Source organism: Agelaius tricolor, unplaced genomic scaffold, assembly GCF_023055355.1.
Source record: "Agelaius tricolor isolate 1412-34295 unplaced genomic scaffold, bAgeTri1.0.p SCAF_12, whole genome shotgun sequence".
NCBI lineage: Eukaryota > Metazoa > Chordata > Aves > Passeriformes > Icteridae > Agelaius > Agelaius tricolor.
Window position 1 is genome coordinate 9,570,418 of NW_027269272.1, and position 16,803 is coordinate 9,587,220.

General features: G+C 44.2%; 1 protein-coding gene across 1 annotated transcript; it reads right to left on the bottom strand.

Moving 5' to 3' along the window:
- Window positions 1-4,956: 4,956 nt before the first annotated feature.
- On the bottom strand, window positions 4,957-10,774 carry SCG2 (secretogranin II). Its single transcript, XM_071437491.1, has 2 exons — window positions 10,652-10,774; window positions 4,957-7,313 (listed from the first exon to the last, which is right to left on the bottom strand). Exon 2 carries the CDS (start codon window positions 7,297-7,299, stop codon window positions 5,422-5,424), a length of 1,878 nt encoding a protein of 625 aa, XP_071293592.1. The 5' UTR covers window positions 7,300-7,313; window positions 10,652-10,774; the 3' UTR covers window positions 4,957-5,421.
- Window positions 10,775-16,803: the final 6,029 nt, after the last annotated feature.

Genomic DNA, 16,803 nt, shown 5'->3' on the forward strand with positions numbered 1-16,803 from the left:
TCTGGCTGCCTACTTGTGAATCAGATGGATGGGAAAAGGTGTTTGAGCAAGTATTGACTTTACTGAAATTTTCTTGGAAGGTTGTTGTCAAAATATTGTTCCTCATGAACTTGACCTGCCTGCCACAATTTATCTTTGCATATTTTTAATATCCAAATTACTTACCACCCCTTTTGTTTTCATATCTGTGCCTGAACAGTTTTCCTAAAAGCTCATGGGTTTGCACAGTAATATTTCCCTTGGCTAAATTACCCAGTAGAATATGGTGGTAGTTGCAGATTTACATACAGAATAAAATTTTCCAGTCTAGTGGGTTTTTTTTTTCCTTAGCCTCTTTCAGTGTGCTAGCATTATCAAAAAGTTTCTACCTTGTTGCATTCATGTTTGTAAGAAAAAAAATCAATTGATAGTGTGTTGAATCTGAGTAAATTTACCCTTGCAGAAAATAGTTTTCCTTTCAGATTATATTTCCATCCTAAAACTTACTTGCAGGGATTTAACATGTCTCCTGTTATGCTAAATGAATAACAAACAAGGAATGTTGGGGGTTTCCCCATTTAAAGATTTATCTTTGTTTTTACCTTTCTCTCTGTGTGTATGTGCTGTTCCTGGCCTGGCTCTTACACACTGAATAGGGGAGTACAAGAAGATTTAAGTGGTTTGTTGTGCTGCTATGACATTTGTCAGCAGGTGGCAAAACATGTAGCCATGGTAAAAAATGTGTTTCTTTGCAGAAATTATACGTTGCATCTCATCCAAGCAGTCTCATGCCTTCTCTTAGGTCAAAGAGGAGAGAGAAAAGTGGAGATGGGAGGTTTCTTTTTGTGTTCAGGCTCAAGATACATACAATGTGAAACTAAATAGTATCTAAAATTTGAGCTAGGCAAAAAGATCCACTTTAGGGATGTATGATTTGGGAAAGAGCTTTAATAGACAATAATGACCATATGTTTCACCTGAAGATCTCAACAGACAGATGTTGTGCCCCTCCTTTCTGTGTGTTGGCATGAGCTTAGAGCAAGAGGAAAATAACCCAACAAATGCTTTCCCAAGGTGACCCTGAGCAAAGTCCTGTCAGGGAAGGATCCCACTGTGTCCAGTAGATGAGGTGGCCCAATGGTAGTGACTGCAGAGCAGTAGGAAAAGTGCCCTGAAGTGGGTGACCCCCTTAAAAAACATGCTCAAATTTGCATTAACTCTTAGTTCTCATTAAACATTTAAATGGAGTGGCACAAAATGCACCTCACAGCTACACCTGAACGGATTTACTGTAACTTAAGCAAGAAGCCAAACAAACCCAGTGGACCCAGGTTTGCTGACATAACCAGGGAGACACAGAAATGGAATAAAGCTCATAATTTCTTTTAGATCCTGTCTTGGATCCTGCTCATGCAGCCCAGAGGACCTGGAGGCTTTGTGGCACTCCCACCAAGGCATTCCATGAGAGCCTGGCTCCTATGCCAGGACACAGCATGGGGCTCTGCTTTCAGGCTGATGCCAGGAAGGGTTTGGGGAGGATATCACTGAGCAGCAATTGTAGGGGCTGGGCAGTGGCCAAATAACCCCTTTTCAAGATCTCCTTGCCCAGGTGTGCAGGACCTGCCCTGCTCAGGGGCTGCAGGTTTTTGTCCTGGCAGAGCTCTGCACGTTGGACCATGTCATTGCACAGCAGATCTGCTGAGTGGCTGTGGGGAACTGCTGAAATAACTGTGCCATAGTTATTCACCAGGGTACATTACATTTGGAATCAGAGGTCACTTTCCTTTCTTTACAAGGGAAAACATTGTGAGTGAACCTGTAATTTTGAGTACACTAATTCCAAGACATTTGCAGATACCAAGTGGTTTCCTGGAATAACAGCCTCTCTCAAGAGAAACGTCAAATGCATTTAATCAGCCACATTTAGAGCTCTGCTACATCTACAAATGAATTATTAACGACCTCAAATGTTTTTGAATGATCCAAAAGTCAGGAATAACGTGGCCCTCCAGCTAATCAGCTCTGATTCAGGGCTTCTCCTTTCCACTTTATGCACTAGAGGCTCTGCACCTGCCTGCTGCTGCTAACTGGAGTTCCTGTAGCTCACATTAACCTCTTTGGAGGCAGCTGACATCCAGCTGTGTCTGTCTGGATTTGTGCATCATGGAGTAAATGGCCCTGGAGCCTGGGGGAGGGTGCAGGGTGCTCCAGGGAATGGGATGCTGCTCCCACACTGCACATCCCACAGGGCTCCTCTGCTCCTGTGGTGCCATGTGTGACCTGGCTGCTGGCAGATGGGCTGGCTCAGGTGTGTCTGGAGATGCAGGTTTGGATCATTAGTGTTTTTCTCATTAGTGACAGCAGGAGTGGCAGAGTGAAGCTGTGAGACAAAGCACAGCTCAGGCTGCCTGTGCTCCAGCCTTGGCTCCCCTTTGTCATGTTAAGAAAATCATGGCTTATGTCACTTCTCCTGCAGAACAAGTGTCTTGTAAAGTGCTTTGGGAAAGTTACAACTGTCACATTACATGCAGCTCAACCCCCTTCCACTGCACTGTGGAAATGCCCTTTTAGAAGGAAATAATTGCTACAATCTCATTTCTCCAGTCGAGGTAATTTGGTTACATTAATTTTGGAATCAACAAGTGTTCTCATTTAAGAGCTCCAGCTGACAAAATAATGGAATCATCAAGAGGCAGATGTAAACAAAGCACTTGCAGTAGCATCTGAATTAATGAAAAAAACAAAACAGCATTTACTCTTATGGGTACTAATAAATGAATTCTAGGGTATGTACAAAGAAAAGATAACTCAGATCCTGAGAAAGGTGTTCAATAGCTTGATATATTGGATCAGATACAGAATTTCTGTTTGATCTGTGTGCTGGGGAGGACCTTAAATATGAGGACACAATGAAGCACATTTTAGGAGGAAGATTTGAGCAGAAACATTTTCTTTGCTGGAGAAAAGCCACTGACACAGAGAGTATAAACCAGCTGCATCTGGGATGCTGTCAAATCATAACACAAAAAGGGAATTAAAAATCTGTTCCTCACTTTGCCTGAGTAAAAATTGCAGGGTGGTCACTTTATTTTGTATATAATTATAGTAATAAGCTTGATAGTGTATCTGTTATGGATTATGCAGTCTCTGTGCATTATTAACAACATGACTGTTTGTCCCACTGCACCCATAAGGAAAACACAAACCACAGACAAATGAAAGCAGAAGCAGCCATGGCTATTAGGAACAATTAAGTACTACACAGCCTCTCTGCAGGGGGAGACTCTGGAGTGGTTTAATGGAGCAGATCTCATGATGGGATGTACATTTGGATAATGCTGTCTTACATATTCAGGTATAACTATTGCTCTGCTGCAGGAGCCTTGGTTGCATAGCAAGAGGCAGCTACAGCTACCAGGAGAGTGCTGCCTATTTAATATTTTCTCATTTCATTTAATTCCAATATAGAGCTGGAGATGAGTTTGTTAGAAATAAAGCACATCATAGGGAAATTAGTTGTCTGCTTTCTGTGGCTTGAAGAGGGAAAAGTACTGGTGTAACTTCTTAGCTTGAAATCAGCTTGACACTTCCATATAGTTCTGCCAGACAAAGTTCTGTTATTTCAAGTACAACCCCTCCTTTTCTTATTTGTGAAGATGAACCACAAAGTCCCTGCTGGCTGGCACACACTGTGAGTGAGGTGTTCTTCTAAAAAGTGATGTAGCTACTCATGCCAAGATTAGGATTTTCCAAAGCTTATTTCTTCTTCCACACAGTGTCTGACTTATCTGTCCTTTAATGCATAGGTTTGTACCACTGGTTTCTTAGATCCAAAATCATTCTGGTATCCAAACTTGTCCTTGAGCTCTGCCTGAGCAAGAGCCTGGAGGCAATCAAGCACTTCCCCAGGGCTTTGGTCAGCTCAGGAGCCTGGGAAGCCCAGGGCAGGGGAGTGCTGCAGGCTATGGCAGGAGGGGAATGATGCTGAGACTCCCACCTGTCATGCCCACCACGTGTGACATCTCTTCCAGGTCCTACACATGCCTGGAAAAGCAGATATTTGATTGTCCTGTGTGTATTCAAGGAATAATGGCTGGAACAGGGGCTGAGCTCCTGTCTGCTGTGAATGCTCAGGGAATGGCAACACTAAAGATGAAGTTTTAGTTTTCTGCAGCCTTTGTACTTCATTAGACATTGCCAAAAATCCTCCCCACTCCACTTAGCTCAGATGAGCTGCTACAGAATACCACAGGGAAAACCACTTTTAAACTATAATCCTGGAAATGAGCTGTCCCAGTGAAAACCACCTCTGACTCACAGAGTTATGCAAGCACATTTCCTTCTGTAAAAGAGCCAGAACCTTTCCAGACCACCTACTGCAGGTCATAACAGGAGCTCAAGAGACATTTAAAATGCCCAGATAGTGTGCTGAATAGTAAAGGCTTTCTGTGTATTTATGTGACATGTAATGGTCATTTCATGGAGAAGGAAATAATATTTTATCAGACAAACCAATGCTGTTCCCCACAGGGGAGTTCCCTGCCTTGGAGCCTGCCTCTTTCTTTGTGGTTGTCACCATTACAGATGGAGGAGACTCGTCTGCAGAGCTTCCCAGAGCTCACCTTGGAAGGTTCCATTTTGTATTTTTTCAGAGCTTCATCATCAAGCCTGTCTAAGCTGGACAGATCATTTATGTTCCTCCTGCTGCCAAGAGGTACAGATGCTCTTAATTATGTGAAGCCAAATTTTCAGTTGTAGGTAATGCAGGTATTACACTGATTGACTTCAGCAAGCTCTTTAGGTACCCCCTGCTCTTAAGGGTAACACCAGTTGATGTTCTTATGGCCCAGAAAACCACAAGTTTATGCTTACAACTTAATTTGTAGGAAAAACAATATATTTCAGAAGAGTCATCTGTAGAAGTAAAAATATGTTTCCAATTAGTATGACTTTATCAACTGTCACAAAGAAACAAAGTCGATTGTCCAGAAATAATTTATTCATCAACAATAAAACACTGAATAGAAAAAGCCTTGTAAATAAAACTATATATATATATAATGCTTTATTTTTTTATTCGATACTGCACAAAAACCACTACAGACAGTAACAAAATAATCCAATTAATCTTAAAAATTTCAAATTATAATTGTCACTCTTCCTTTATCATGTTTTATTAACAATGCAAAGGTCATTTGTTTACATATTATACTTTTACTTGATATCATTAAATTGTTTCTTAAAACACTTGAAGCAATTTGTTGTTTGCCCCATAATTTATAACATATATCAATAAACAATATAACAGCTCTGAGAAAGATATGCAGACTGTTCAATGGTAAATAGTCTACCATAGGTTGTTTAGTGTGAGAGCAGGAATAAATCACAACTGAATTGGGATAGAAGTCAACACATTGAAGAGAAATAATGCTTGGGGAACAATTACATGTTTTCCATTGCTCGCTTGGTGATGTGATCTCTTTCAAGCTCTGATTTCTCCTGTTTTAGGTACTCCAGCACCTTTGCCAGCATATCCTCATCCAGGTACTGCCTGGTTTGTGTGTCATCAGCCTCCCCAGCCATGGAGAGCCTTTTGCTGAGCGAAGCCAGCTTGGCAGCCTCCTGTGGTCCCAGCTGGTTGAGGTGCTCTCGGATGGCCTGCTCCAGCTGCTCCTCTTCCTGCAGGTTGCTCTCAGAAGCTGCAGCAGGGACTCTTTTCATCTGGTTGGTATTGATCACCTCGGGGTATTTTGCCAGCACCTTTGCCAAGTAATCAGCCAGCTCTTCATCCTTTTCATTCAGCTTCTCGTACTCCGCTTGTCGCCTTTCCAAGTCGTTCATCCAGGCAGCTTTAGGGAACAGGTGCCCTTTCAATCTTCTGGGAATGTAAGACAGTCTTGGCAAGTCATTTTCTTGATTAAGACGATTTAGTAAGTAGGAGGGATTCTGGTTAGCTAAATTGTCATTTCCCAGAAGGCTGACAATATCTTCAATATTGAGGTCTTCGGGTAGATTTTCTGGAATAAGAGGCTGCTTCATGTACCCGTTTTTAGAGTTTATATTATTTTTAAATATATCACTCTGTCCTAGATTGGTTTCAGTTATCTCGTCAAGGTCTTCTGGGAATTCCATTTCCTGCTCAGCTTCCAACCTTTCACTCTGAAGCTGCTTTTTTTCTCCAGCTTTCAACATGTCTAACAAATCCTCAGGAGGAATTTGCAAATTCCTTGAGATTTCTATCAGCTGAGCTATAGCCTGAGGATCAAGTTGTTTATCCAAAAACATGGATGCTCTTTTTTCCTCAAGTTCTCCTCCAGTCCTTAATTTCCTATTCCCAGCACTACCCATCAGCCTCTTCAGGTAGTAATTCATTAGTTTTGAAACATCCTCTGACACTTGATCTTTATTTTCTCTTCTTATTTCATCCTCAAGGAAGCTGAGTTTTCCTGATCTTTTCATTTCGTCGTCAATCTCCTCTTCATGTTTATCAATTTCCTCTTTGCTGTCTTTTATCTCTTCCTGGGTTTGGCTTTCCACTTTTTCCTCTATGGGATTCCAGTCTTCTCCTCCAACCACATCTTCATACGCGATGTTATTCACTTTGTACACATCATCTTCATCATCTGTATACAACTTCTGGTCCTCATCCAGCCTTTCTTTCTTGTGGTTACTGGGCCCTGCCATCTTGCCCAGCTCCTGGAACACGGACTCCAGGGTGGCGAGGCTCTGGGGGGTGTACTGCTCCTCCACGATCTCGTTGGTACGCTTGAAGGGACTGTCTCTGGAACCCTCTTCATAGTGCCCAAGTGGCATCTTGAGGTACTTCTGCCACCTCTCAGGCCACTTGTAAGCCTCGTAATCATCAGTTACTCCAGCTGGAAAGTTGTTATCTGAGCCCAGACCGTAGGGTTTATTCTCCTTTGGGCCAGCTTTTGACTCCTTCTCAGCTTGCCGCAAGGCTTCCAGCATCACTTTAACCCACTGGGACTCATCTTCAGTCAAAGAATCCCTCACGTTATCTGGGAGGTGAAGCTGGTCCTTGCTTTCTCTCTGTGGGAGGAGGTAGGGGAGACTTTGATAAGAGTTGTAGTCAGGGCTGCCTTCTCCCTTGTTGGTTTGCTTGCGAAGGTCCTCTATGTATTCCAGCGCTTTGATCATGTCGGGATTTGGGAGCCTTTGTAGGTTTTTCATTGCATAGTCTGGGTCTTTCTGAAGCAGCTGGTGCTGCTGGAAGGAGGCTGCATCAACCCAATAGATTAGGACAAAGAAAAAGGTGAGAGCACAGGCTGCTCCAGGCTGGAAGGTTTTACTTTCTGCCATGTTTAAAATATTTCCTTTAAATAAAGAAGAAGAAGAAGAAGAAGAAAAAAAAGAAGCTGTTAACATATGGAAACAGGCTTAGGAAACAGAGCTATGCAAGAAATTTCTTATCTCTATGCTCCGAGTACTTTATGAACATTAATTGTCCAATGGCAGCACCAAAGTACAAAATACCAGCCCTATATAACTCATGAAATGCCCATAGACACACCCAGATGTCATTTTGATCATGAGAACAAAGCACCTAAATGACAAAATTGGTGTATCCATACATTTAAATGCTGCTCAAAATACTAATATTAAAGCGACAGACAGAAATATTTTGTGAGATTTCTCCATAGGGCATCTAATTTCATGCCAAGACTGCTGAATGGTGCTATATATTGCTAACTGTAATAAAATTATTGGGATGAAGTGAACTTGACATATAAAATTACTTGCAAGTTTATTTCTGTCATTACTGATAGTACTGAAGCTATTATTTCCTTTATTTTGCTCTTCCATATTAAAAAATTATTTGTATTACAATGGAATATCAGTTAATGATTCTATGACTCATCTTCCTGGGGCAATGATCTCTTATATGAGAGGAAAAATATAATTTATCCTAAAGGTATAAAATAATTTTACTGAATCCTTGAAAGCCCATCTTAGAAACAAGCTCGAGTAGGTAGGTTCTGAGTGGTGATTTCATTCATTTGCTTATTCATTCACTCCAGGAGAAATCGAATCAGGTCCCAGGACAGGCAGAAACATGACCACTGGCAAATTTGGTTAGAATAGATCGGTAGAAGCCCGTGTCTGCCCAGCTTACACCAGACAAAAATAAACTCTGGAACAGAACCGGGAAAAATATGCTTCTGACAGAATGAAGATGATTACAGCATCGCTGTGCATGAGGATACAGGGGCAAAAGCCCAGCCTTGCAGGGAGCTGGGCACCCTCCCCACAGCACAGGGGAAATGGCCATCAGTCATTCCCCAGGACACTCTCAGGCACTGGCACACTGGGGCCACAGGACAGATTGGACTCTTTTCTGACCCACTTGCATTAACAAATAAAGTACAATAATGAGAAAGGAATTATAAAGATATCAACTGCTTTGATTAATTGACCTATTTTGCTTCCTTTAGTTTTTGGCTTGGTAAATCATCCTGCTGAGACTCTGGTGGTTCATGAGAGCCCGAAAGAGCTGTGTACACCCATGTTTACCCACTGCTGGAAGCAGAAAGTGAGCATGAATGCGTTCATTTCAGCTCACTTGTAGAGTTTTCCACTCCATTTTTGTCCTTGACATAATGTGACTTAACTAAATAATTAAAGCCCTATCAGTTCAGAGAGCTGCTTATTTCCCCCCTTCAGTATGCATGAGCAGGCTAACAGGCATAATGGCAAACAATTTCCCCAAACATTTCTGACTTCGAGCCTGGATACATTTGAGCATTATTTCACAAATGATTAGTTCAACAGCTAATTAGACAGTCCCACCCTCCGGATTTGTGTTTGCCCTGAGTCAAAGCCAACACAATTGCTTCATTTTCTGTCACAGAAAAGGCATTAGCCCTGGACATAAATGTATATTAAAAAACCCCAAACAAACAAACAAAAAAAAACCCAAACAACCCCCCCCCCCCAACCAAACATCACCTAATTTTCTATTTCTGTTGCAAATAAGTGAAATTAAGGCTTTCTTTTCAGCAGACTGGTCATTAACAGAGTTCGTTTGATCAGCACATGAGAAACTGTCCTTTCCAAGGGATGGGGGAAGGGAGAGTCCTATAATCATCTGCCAAGCACCTCCCACTCACAAAGACCAGGAACTCACCCTCCTTCTCTGCACACAATTTGGATTGTTACAGCCTTTGCAAGGGCTGTCAGCATCCCACTAAAATCAAAATGTGTGCAGCCAGGCAAAGTTTAGTTTAGTGTTTGTTCCACAAGGATGTTGCTCAATTGGGTATTTCCTTTGCAGGAATAACAGATCATTGGCTCCTCTCTGCACATTTTCTGTGCATTTGCCTCTAGGTCAATTTTTACTTCCAATTTATTGGTAGATGATGTTTGAAAGCCTTGTCAAACAGATTTGGGAATGATTTCTTTTACAAGCTATCAGTTCAGGTCGGAAATCTTGTCGTTAAATATACTGCGCTATCCAAGGTAAGAGGATTCCTCCCCAGTCTTTCAGACTTTAATTCCACATTTGTTTTTAAAATAGGACATTTTAGCCTATCTTTAGGAAATATTGAAAACATTCTCTTCTGTGCCTCTCAAAGGACAATATGCTAAAACAGCTCTGTTGTCTTCAGATCGATAACTGTGAAGCCAGTCTAGATGGAGAGCATATTTGCTCCTCTATTAGAACCTAACAAACAGGAAAATCGTCTTTTAGCCAACAAATAAAGATGAAGAAGCTCCTCTTTACAAAATGAGGCAACCATGACCAAAATTTAACACATACAAAGGCAATACAGACTGCAAAAAGTTCCCTGAAAAACAGACACAGAAAATATCTTGTTTCTGGGATGTTTCCATGGTAGCAGTAATTTTCTCTCTCATTCTCCTGGCAGTTGTTTCTGATGTGACTCTAATGTTTCCAGTGAAATTTAGCTATGAAAACTCATAGGTTTTTCCTATAGATGTGTCCCTGCTCTGACAGCCTTAGGTGAAACATAAGAGCAGTTTTCCATAGGGAAAATAAATATACCATGCACTCTTCCTCCCATTTCTTTTTTGCAATAAATAACACGACTGCAGCAAATGTGCCTTGTTTATAAGCGTCTCTAACCTTTTACCCTGTGGAAGGAACTAAAAACACAAACAAAACAGCAATGAAGGGTAAAATCCCAAACCCACGGCAGTCCTAGTGACGAGAAGGACTGTTTGCATGCGGATCCATCTGGGAAGAGGCTCGGAAGGTGTTTGATCCGAGGGAACCCCCCGCCCATCCCTGAAGCGCCGTGAGCGGGCATGGCTGAGCCCGCCGCTCCCGGGAGCGCTCCCGCTCCGCTGCCCGCCCGAGCCCGGCCGGCGCTGACAGCGCACGGACACAACACATCCGCATTTACACACACATACATGCATCTTTATATGTGTACAATACACATAGTGACAGGGGCTATGTGTTATATTTTATAGAGGTGTGTTCCCTTGCAAGCCCAGCCCCGGCACCGCCAGCTCTCGGTGCGACTTCACCGCTCTCTCAGTGTCGGATCCTCCTGCGCAGCCCTGGGGTCCCCGCATCCTACATCCCAATCTACATCGCTACATCCCAATCTACATCGCTACATCCCAGTCTGCATCCCTGCATCCCTGCATCCCAGCATCCTAGAGCCCGACGGCCCTGCAGCCCTACCTGCGCTGCCGCCGCGCCGCCGCTCCGCCGCCTTCAGCACCAGGACAGCGCCCGCTTATACCGCCCCGGCCGCGCGTCACGGCCCCGCCCCGCCCGGCCCCGCCCGCTTCGGCACCGCCCGGCCCCGCCCCGGTCCCCGCGGGGCTCTCCGCGACCCCCAGCCCGGGCACGTCCAACCGGCAGCGGGAAAAGGAGGGGATGGAAAAAACGGAGAAAAGTTTAAAAATACAGAGGGGAAAAAGGACGAGGAGAGAAAGGGAGAAAGCAAAGCAAGGAAGAAAGAAGAGGGAAAGGGGAAAAGATTTTAAAATAAAAAAGAAAGAAAAAGGCAGACGTGATACAGCCAGTGCCTTCTGCTTCTCAGGCTGGGAGGAAGGACTCGATAAACCCGACCCAGACCCCGTGGGGTGGGTGCAGAGCAAACCAGCATCAGGAGCACATGGAATGAACCCCGAGGTGGGTGCAGCCCAGCTGTGAGGATGACTCTGCACCCCAGGGTCAGTGTGAGTGTGCCTGGCTGTGCCCGTGCCTTGGCAGGAGGCGGCCTTTCAACAGCTATGGCCAGCAGGGGTTTTTTATTTTTTTTCTCTTTAGTTCATTGAGCTATTGTGGCACATTTCTGGCTTTGTCACAGGGCAGGGATAGTTCATGGCCTTGTCATCAGTTGTAGGAGGCTCTGGAGCTCTGGACCAACAGAGATGGATGCTCCTGAGGGAGGGGCTGAGGGGGAAGGACACCCCTCCATTGTTTGTCTGAGGTAGATGGAAAGACTGAAGCACACTGGGGAAATAGAAGGCAGAAGGTTCCTCCTGCTCCAGCAGCCCCCATCCCAGCCTGTGTGCCCTGGCTGTGGTGGCTGTGACAAGGGACAGGGGCCAGGCTGGCACTGCTCTGGATGGGGATGGAGCCAGAGAGATGGCACTGCCCATCCCTGGGGCACTGCCAGGTGCTGCTGAAAAGGCCCTCAAGGTTTTACCTCCATTTTCAGCACTCAAAAAGGGCAGCACTTGCATGCCTGGATCAGTGGGGTAAGTAAATACCACCATGCCATAAATCACAAAACCCAAGATGTTTCTTGTGTTTCAGAGTTTTAGCTTGCTCCTTCTGCTTCCTTTCTATTACAGAAAGGTTTTCCTGCTTTGACTTTTAAATAAGGATTCCTTTTCCCCCAAAATAAATCTTTCTTGACAATTTTGACCTTTTACAGCACAAAATGCAAAAAAAACCTAGGATGAATGTACCTTCCAAGCCAATAAACATTACAAAATTAAATTATTGTAAGAACAGTAAGCTAGAAATAATTGTAGCCATGAACAGACAACAAGAAAATCCTGGCTGCATTTTCTGCAGCTGACACAGAGATCTGGAAATAGAGATCTTGTTTCACCTCATGTAGTTTTATGAGTAAAATACAGTATCAGTTTTTGTGCTGAAACTCTTCAGCAGCAGCTTTATTCTGGCCCCAGATTCCATCCAACACACACATTTTCATTACCAGACCCAGGAAGAAAAGAGCCCAAGAATTCCTGCATCAGGGCCTGTGCTGGCAGCCCTGAGGAAGGGGAACAAAGGCGCTGCTGCAGTGAGCCGAGGGCAAGGTCCAGGTGCCTGTGAGCAGCTGTCCTGCATTGCTGAGCAGCACATCCCCTTCAGCAGGGCTCTGAGAGCCCACAAACAGCTCTGCACACACTGCTGCCACTGGTGCACCTTAGCCCATGGACACAGTGCTCCATGCAATCAAAACCAAAACAAAATAATAACAAAAAACACCCAGCAGACAATTACTCCGTTCAGACTTTCAGGAATTTTCTTGTGCTTCTGCAGGTGTTCCCAACAGGCTCTTGTGCATTCAGTCCCCAAATGACTCATACTCATGGTGCAAATTCTTTCCCATGAAATTATCCTTTTGAACCCCATCCATCCATCCCTGATCTTCTGCATTAGAGCACATTTCAGACAACCCAAATTATTTGGCATATTAGGGAGATTCCATCCTCCTTAGCCACTCACCTCAGATTTACAGCATATAAAGTCAGCCAGACACTTGGCTTAGGTCTCTGCTGTGGCTATTCTGGGTTCAGTGGATAAAATTTTCCAAAGGCTCTCTACAATCCATCTGTCAATTTTACTCCATATCAAAAAATGTTGCCTGGACTTTGTGCTTATGATTGGCTGCATCCACACAGTCCTATAAGGAGGAGCCCTAAAAGTACATTACTGAATGTACTTTTTTTGGTCATATTAAATGTACAGCATTCTTTTCCTCAGAATGAGTCATGCAACTGAAAATTGGATCTGTTCTGTCATCAGAAGTTCCATGGCATTTTATACAAGAGTAAGATCACATCACAGCATCTCTCAATTTTAGGAAACTGCATTAGAATTAGCTCAATACCAACTGCTTAAGCAAAGGAGCGGGGTAATCTTGTTTTTCTGAGTGAATTTTGACCATGTGCACCCTTTTGTGCATCCTGGGAGCAGCCCAGCTCTATCTGCAGTGATTTCTCTGAACAGCTTGCCTTGCCACACGCTCTCCCTCACCTAGTCATGCATCATGAGAAGATAAAAGTTAATCAACCCTGCACCTTGCAGCAAAAGCCTTTTCTTTCATTTCATGCAAGAGAGAGGGCATGGGGCTGGGAGGGGAACTTCACTGCAGCAAACAGAGGCTGGAGGGTTCCATCCCACTCTGGTTTGTCATACCCCAGCTGGAATATCCTCATCCCTACAGTCAGTGGGGAAGGAAAAGCCAGGAAACTTGTCTTGAGGAGGAAGCATGGTCTGGCAAAGGGCCTTGGGGCCACTGTCCTTGTGCCCAGGCCCCAGGACACACCAGAACCACAGCAGCTCATGGACCATGGGCTCCCACCACACCTGCCCAGCTCCAGCAAGGATGGAACGAGGATCTTGCTGGGATAACCATCCCAGCAGAAGCAGGAGGCAGACATTTGCCTTTTCTAAACCCCAGAGTGGTTTCTGCTTCTGCAGCTCTGGCTCTCTCCTCCTCTAATTGGTGCCACCAGGATCAGCACTGCTTAAAAATAAAGCAGGGTTGTGTCAATATTGATTATTTCCCTCCCTTCTTCTGTTTCTAGTGGCAACTAAAAATAATTTACAATTCATTACAGACATGACATCTCCTGCAGAATAAATGCCATTGTCACATTTAAAATTCAGTCCATATCTGACTTGAATATCTTCATTTACTCTGAATATAATGAGAAAGAGGAGGTTTTCTTTCCTCAGAAAAAGCTCATCTGCCATCATAGATACAGATTCATTTAAATTATTTTAATTTTAAAATACTTGAACTCTGCTTGTATCAACATCAGACTCGTCATTTTCTGCTCATTTTGCATGCTTGAAAGATCAATCATATTTGTATGCAAATATTTTTGGCCTCCCTAAATTTAGTGCACAATAAATGGCTCAAATTTCATTTCCAAAGCCATAAGGGGAAGGATAAATACAGCATTGTAAGGAAAAAAATAAGGGTTTTGCAGTTTTTAACCACGGTCCTTTAAAAGCAGGAATGTCAAGGCAAGCATCCATTGGCTGTAGATCACTGGGCTTTATTCAACACTCAACAAGATTAAGCAGGTTTAACACCAGCCTGCCCTACACACCTCCCTGAGGGGACATTTCAAGAACAGGAAAAGCTAAGGAAAAACAAAAAACCCCAAATCTGGACTTTTATCCAACATTTACGAGCTCAGGATTTCAGGCTGCCTGCCTATAAAACAATAACTAAAGAGGAGCCTTAGGCAAGGCTTGGCTGCCCCCTGCACACGGGGATCATCCCTTCACTCCAGGGCTGGGCTCAGCTGTGCCACCCCTGCTCAGAGCCCTTCCCTAGGGCTGTGTCACCCCCCAGTGCCTCCCCAGTGCCTGCAGGAGGAGCCCAGCCCTGCTGCCTCACTGCTGCTACCTGCCCAGTGACCTACACTTCCTATGGGATGCCTGGAGCTCGGGATAATCTCTCCACCCCATAGGAGAGACCCGCTGCTCATGGGATCTACCAGCTCAGCCAGGGCCAGAGGGGCAGAGAAGCCTGGGCTGGAAGAGCAGCAAAAGCAGCAGATGAATCAACAGGGAAAGAGTTTGCTGCTACACTTGTTCCAGTATAGCAGCCTCCACTTTGAGTACCCTGCACGGGAATAGCAAAACACCAACGGATTAAGGAATAGATGCCTTCTCATAGAAGCACAGAATTATTTTTATCTCCAGGCCTCCCACACACATACTCACATATTTTCTCCCATGGAGTTTCAAGGCTTTTCACAAGCCTGTGACATCTGCTTACCAACATTTGGTGTAAAAATATCGATATCTGCTCTGCATAGCTGTTCTGAGTGCTACATTTACCAGCCAGTAAAGATCAGGAGTCTCCTGGGAGCTGGCTGGATCAAACTGTCATGATTTCAGCACTGCTTTGCGTCAGACAGCAGAATTTAAAGTCAAAACACAGATAGTTCAGGGAGGAAGACAATGTGAAGCCCTGAGTCATACCCTGCTGAGGGTGAGGAGAACGGATTAATAGACAGCAAACATGAATGAAACTGAAGGGCTCATTTAGTCATGCGGCTGCTTCTGAAACCCAAAATAGGATTTATTTTTAGTCGTCGGGCATGAAAAGAGGATTTCTTTGCACTTTGCCAAGGAGAAGTTGAGAAAAGAGTTTTAATTAGCATGGGGCAGGCTCCCCTTTGCCTTGACACCCCGAGGGCTCAGCTGCAGGACTGGCTGTGCTCAGGCAGGGGCTGCTGCTCTCAGCCTGCTCTAACAATTCGTCATCCAGGGCATGCTGCATGACCCAGCAACTCTCAGCATCATTCACATATGGAAGAGGCAGCTTTTACTCCAGCCCCAGCCCACTCTGCTAAAGTTGAGGCAAAATAGTCTGCTTGTAGCCAGGGGGGTTTGTCTGGGGAGCTGCTCTGCTCCCCACTCATGGCTCTTGGGGAAAGGAGGCAAAGCAGCCCTGTCGTGGCAGTTGCAGAATGACCCCAAATCATTGGAGATTACGTAACTGAAACCCTTCAGAGCAGCAGCAGCCAGCAAAACCAGTTTGCCTGTTCCTTCCCAGTGCATGCCACCTGCTCCTGTCAAGATCCTCAGCTGGTGTGCGTGCCCAGCCTGGGGTGTTGGCCACCTTGGGGTACCCGGCTCAGCCAGGATTGCCCTTCAGTGATGGTTTCTCATGAGAGAACACAAAACTTTTACATGGGAGGGAAAAAAGTTTGCACAGCAGTGATCTGTACACACATTTATGTGAATTTTCATTTTAAACAAACAGAGAGAAGTGCTTTCACAGCTGTGCATAAGATTAGGTCCATTATTTAGTCCTCTGCTAGTCATTCAGCAATTCTGCTCTGCAGAAACTTCATGATCTTGGGGCTAAGTCATTTCTATTCCTTATTTACATTAAACCCCCATTAATTTTTACATTAATCACTCATAAACATGAAGAAGCTCAGTGATTTTGGATCTCTGTGTCTCTGGCAGAAAAGCGTTAATTTTGTTATCTGCTGCCTTGTCTGACAACACAGAATGGGGGTTAGAGGAGCAAAATTGCCACTCCAAATTAACTCTTCTGTGCTTCCTCTTTTTTTTGAGTCCAGCCATTCCCAAAGCACGAGCCAGCATGCTGCCATTACTGCACGTGGGCAAAGGTTCTTCCATCCCCAAGCCATTAGGGCAACAGGTGCCTTATCAATGGAGCATGTGAGAGTTGATGTGCTGATTCTAGGAGGGCAAAAAGCCATGCTCTGCTCTGTGCCATAAAACATTATCACCATTTTCTCGTGCATTGGTCTTGTCAGGGTCATTTGTTTCCCTGGTTTCATCACAACCCATTTTGTGGCCATAGGTTTGTCCTTTGCTCAGTACCTATGTGTGTGAATTCCAACCCTATTGCTACAGTAATTTGTACAGATCTGGGTCAAAATCAAATGCAGTATTTGGTCAAGAATGTGACAAAAATAGGTGAAAGAGACTCAGGGCAAGGCACAGCACAGAGACAGTGTTATAGAATTCCCTCCTTCTACAAGGAAAGAGGAAACAATTTGATTTGTTAGCTTGTGTGGACAAGGCAAAAACCACTTCATGCCATGCCCTTTTTAAAAAATATATACTAAATTAAAAGTTTAGTC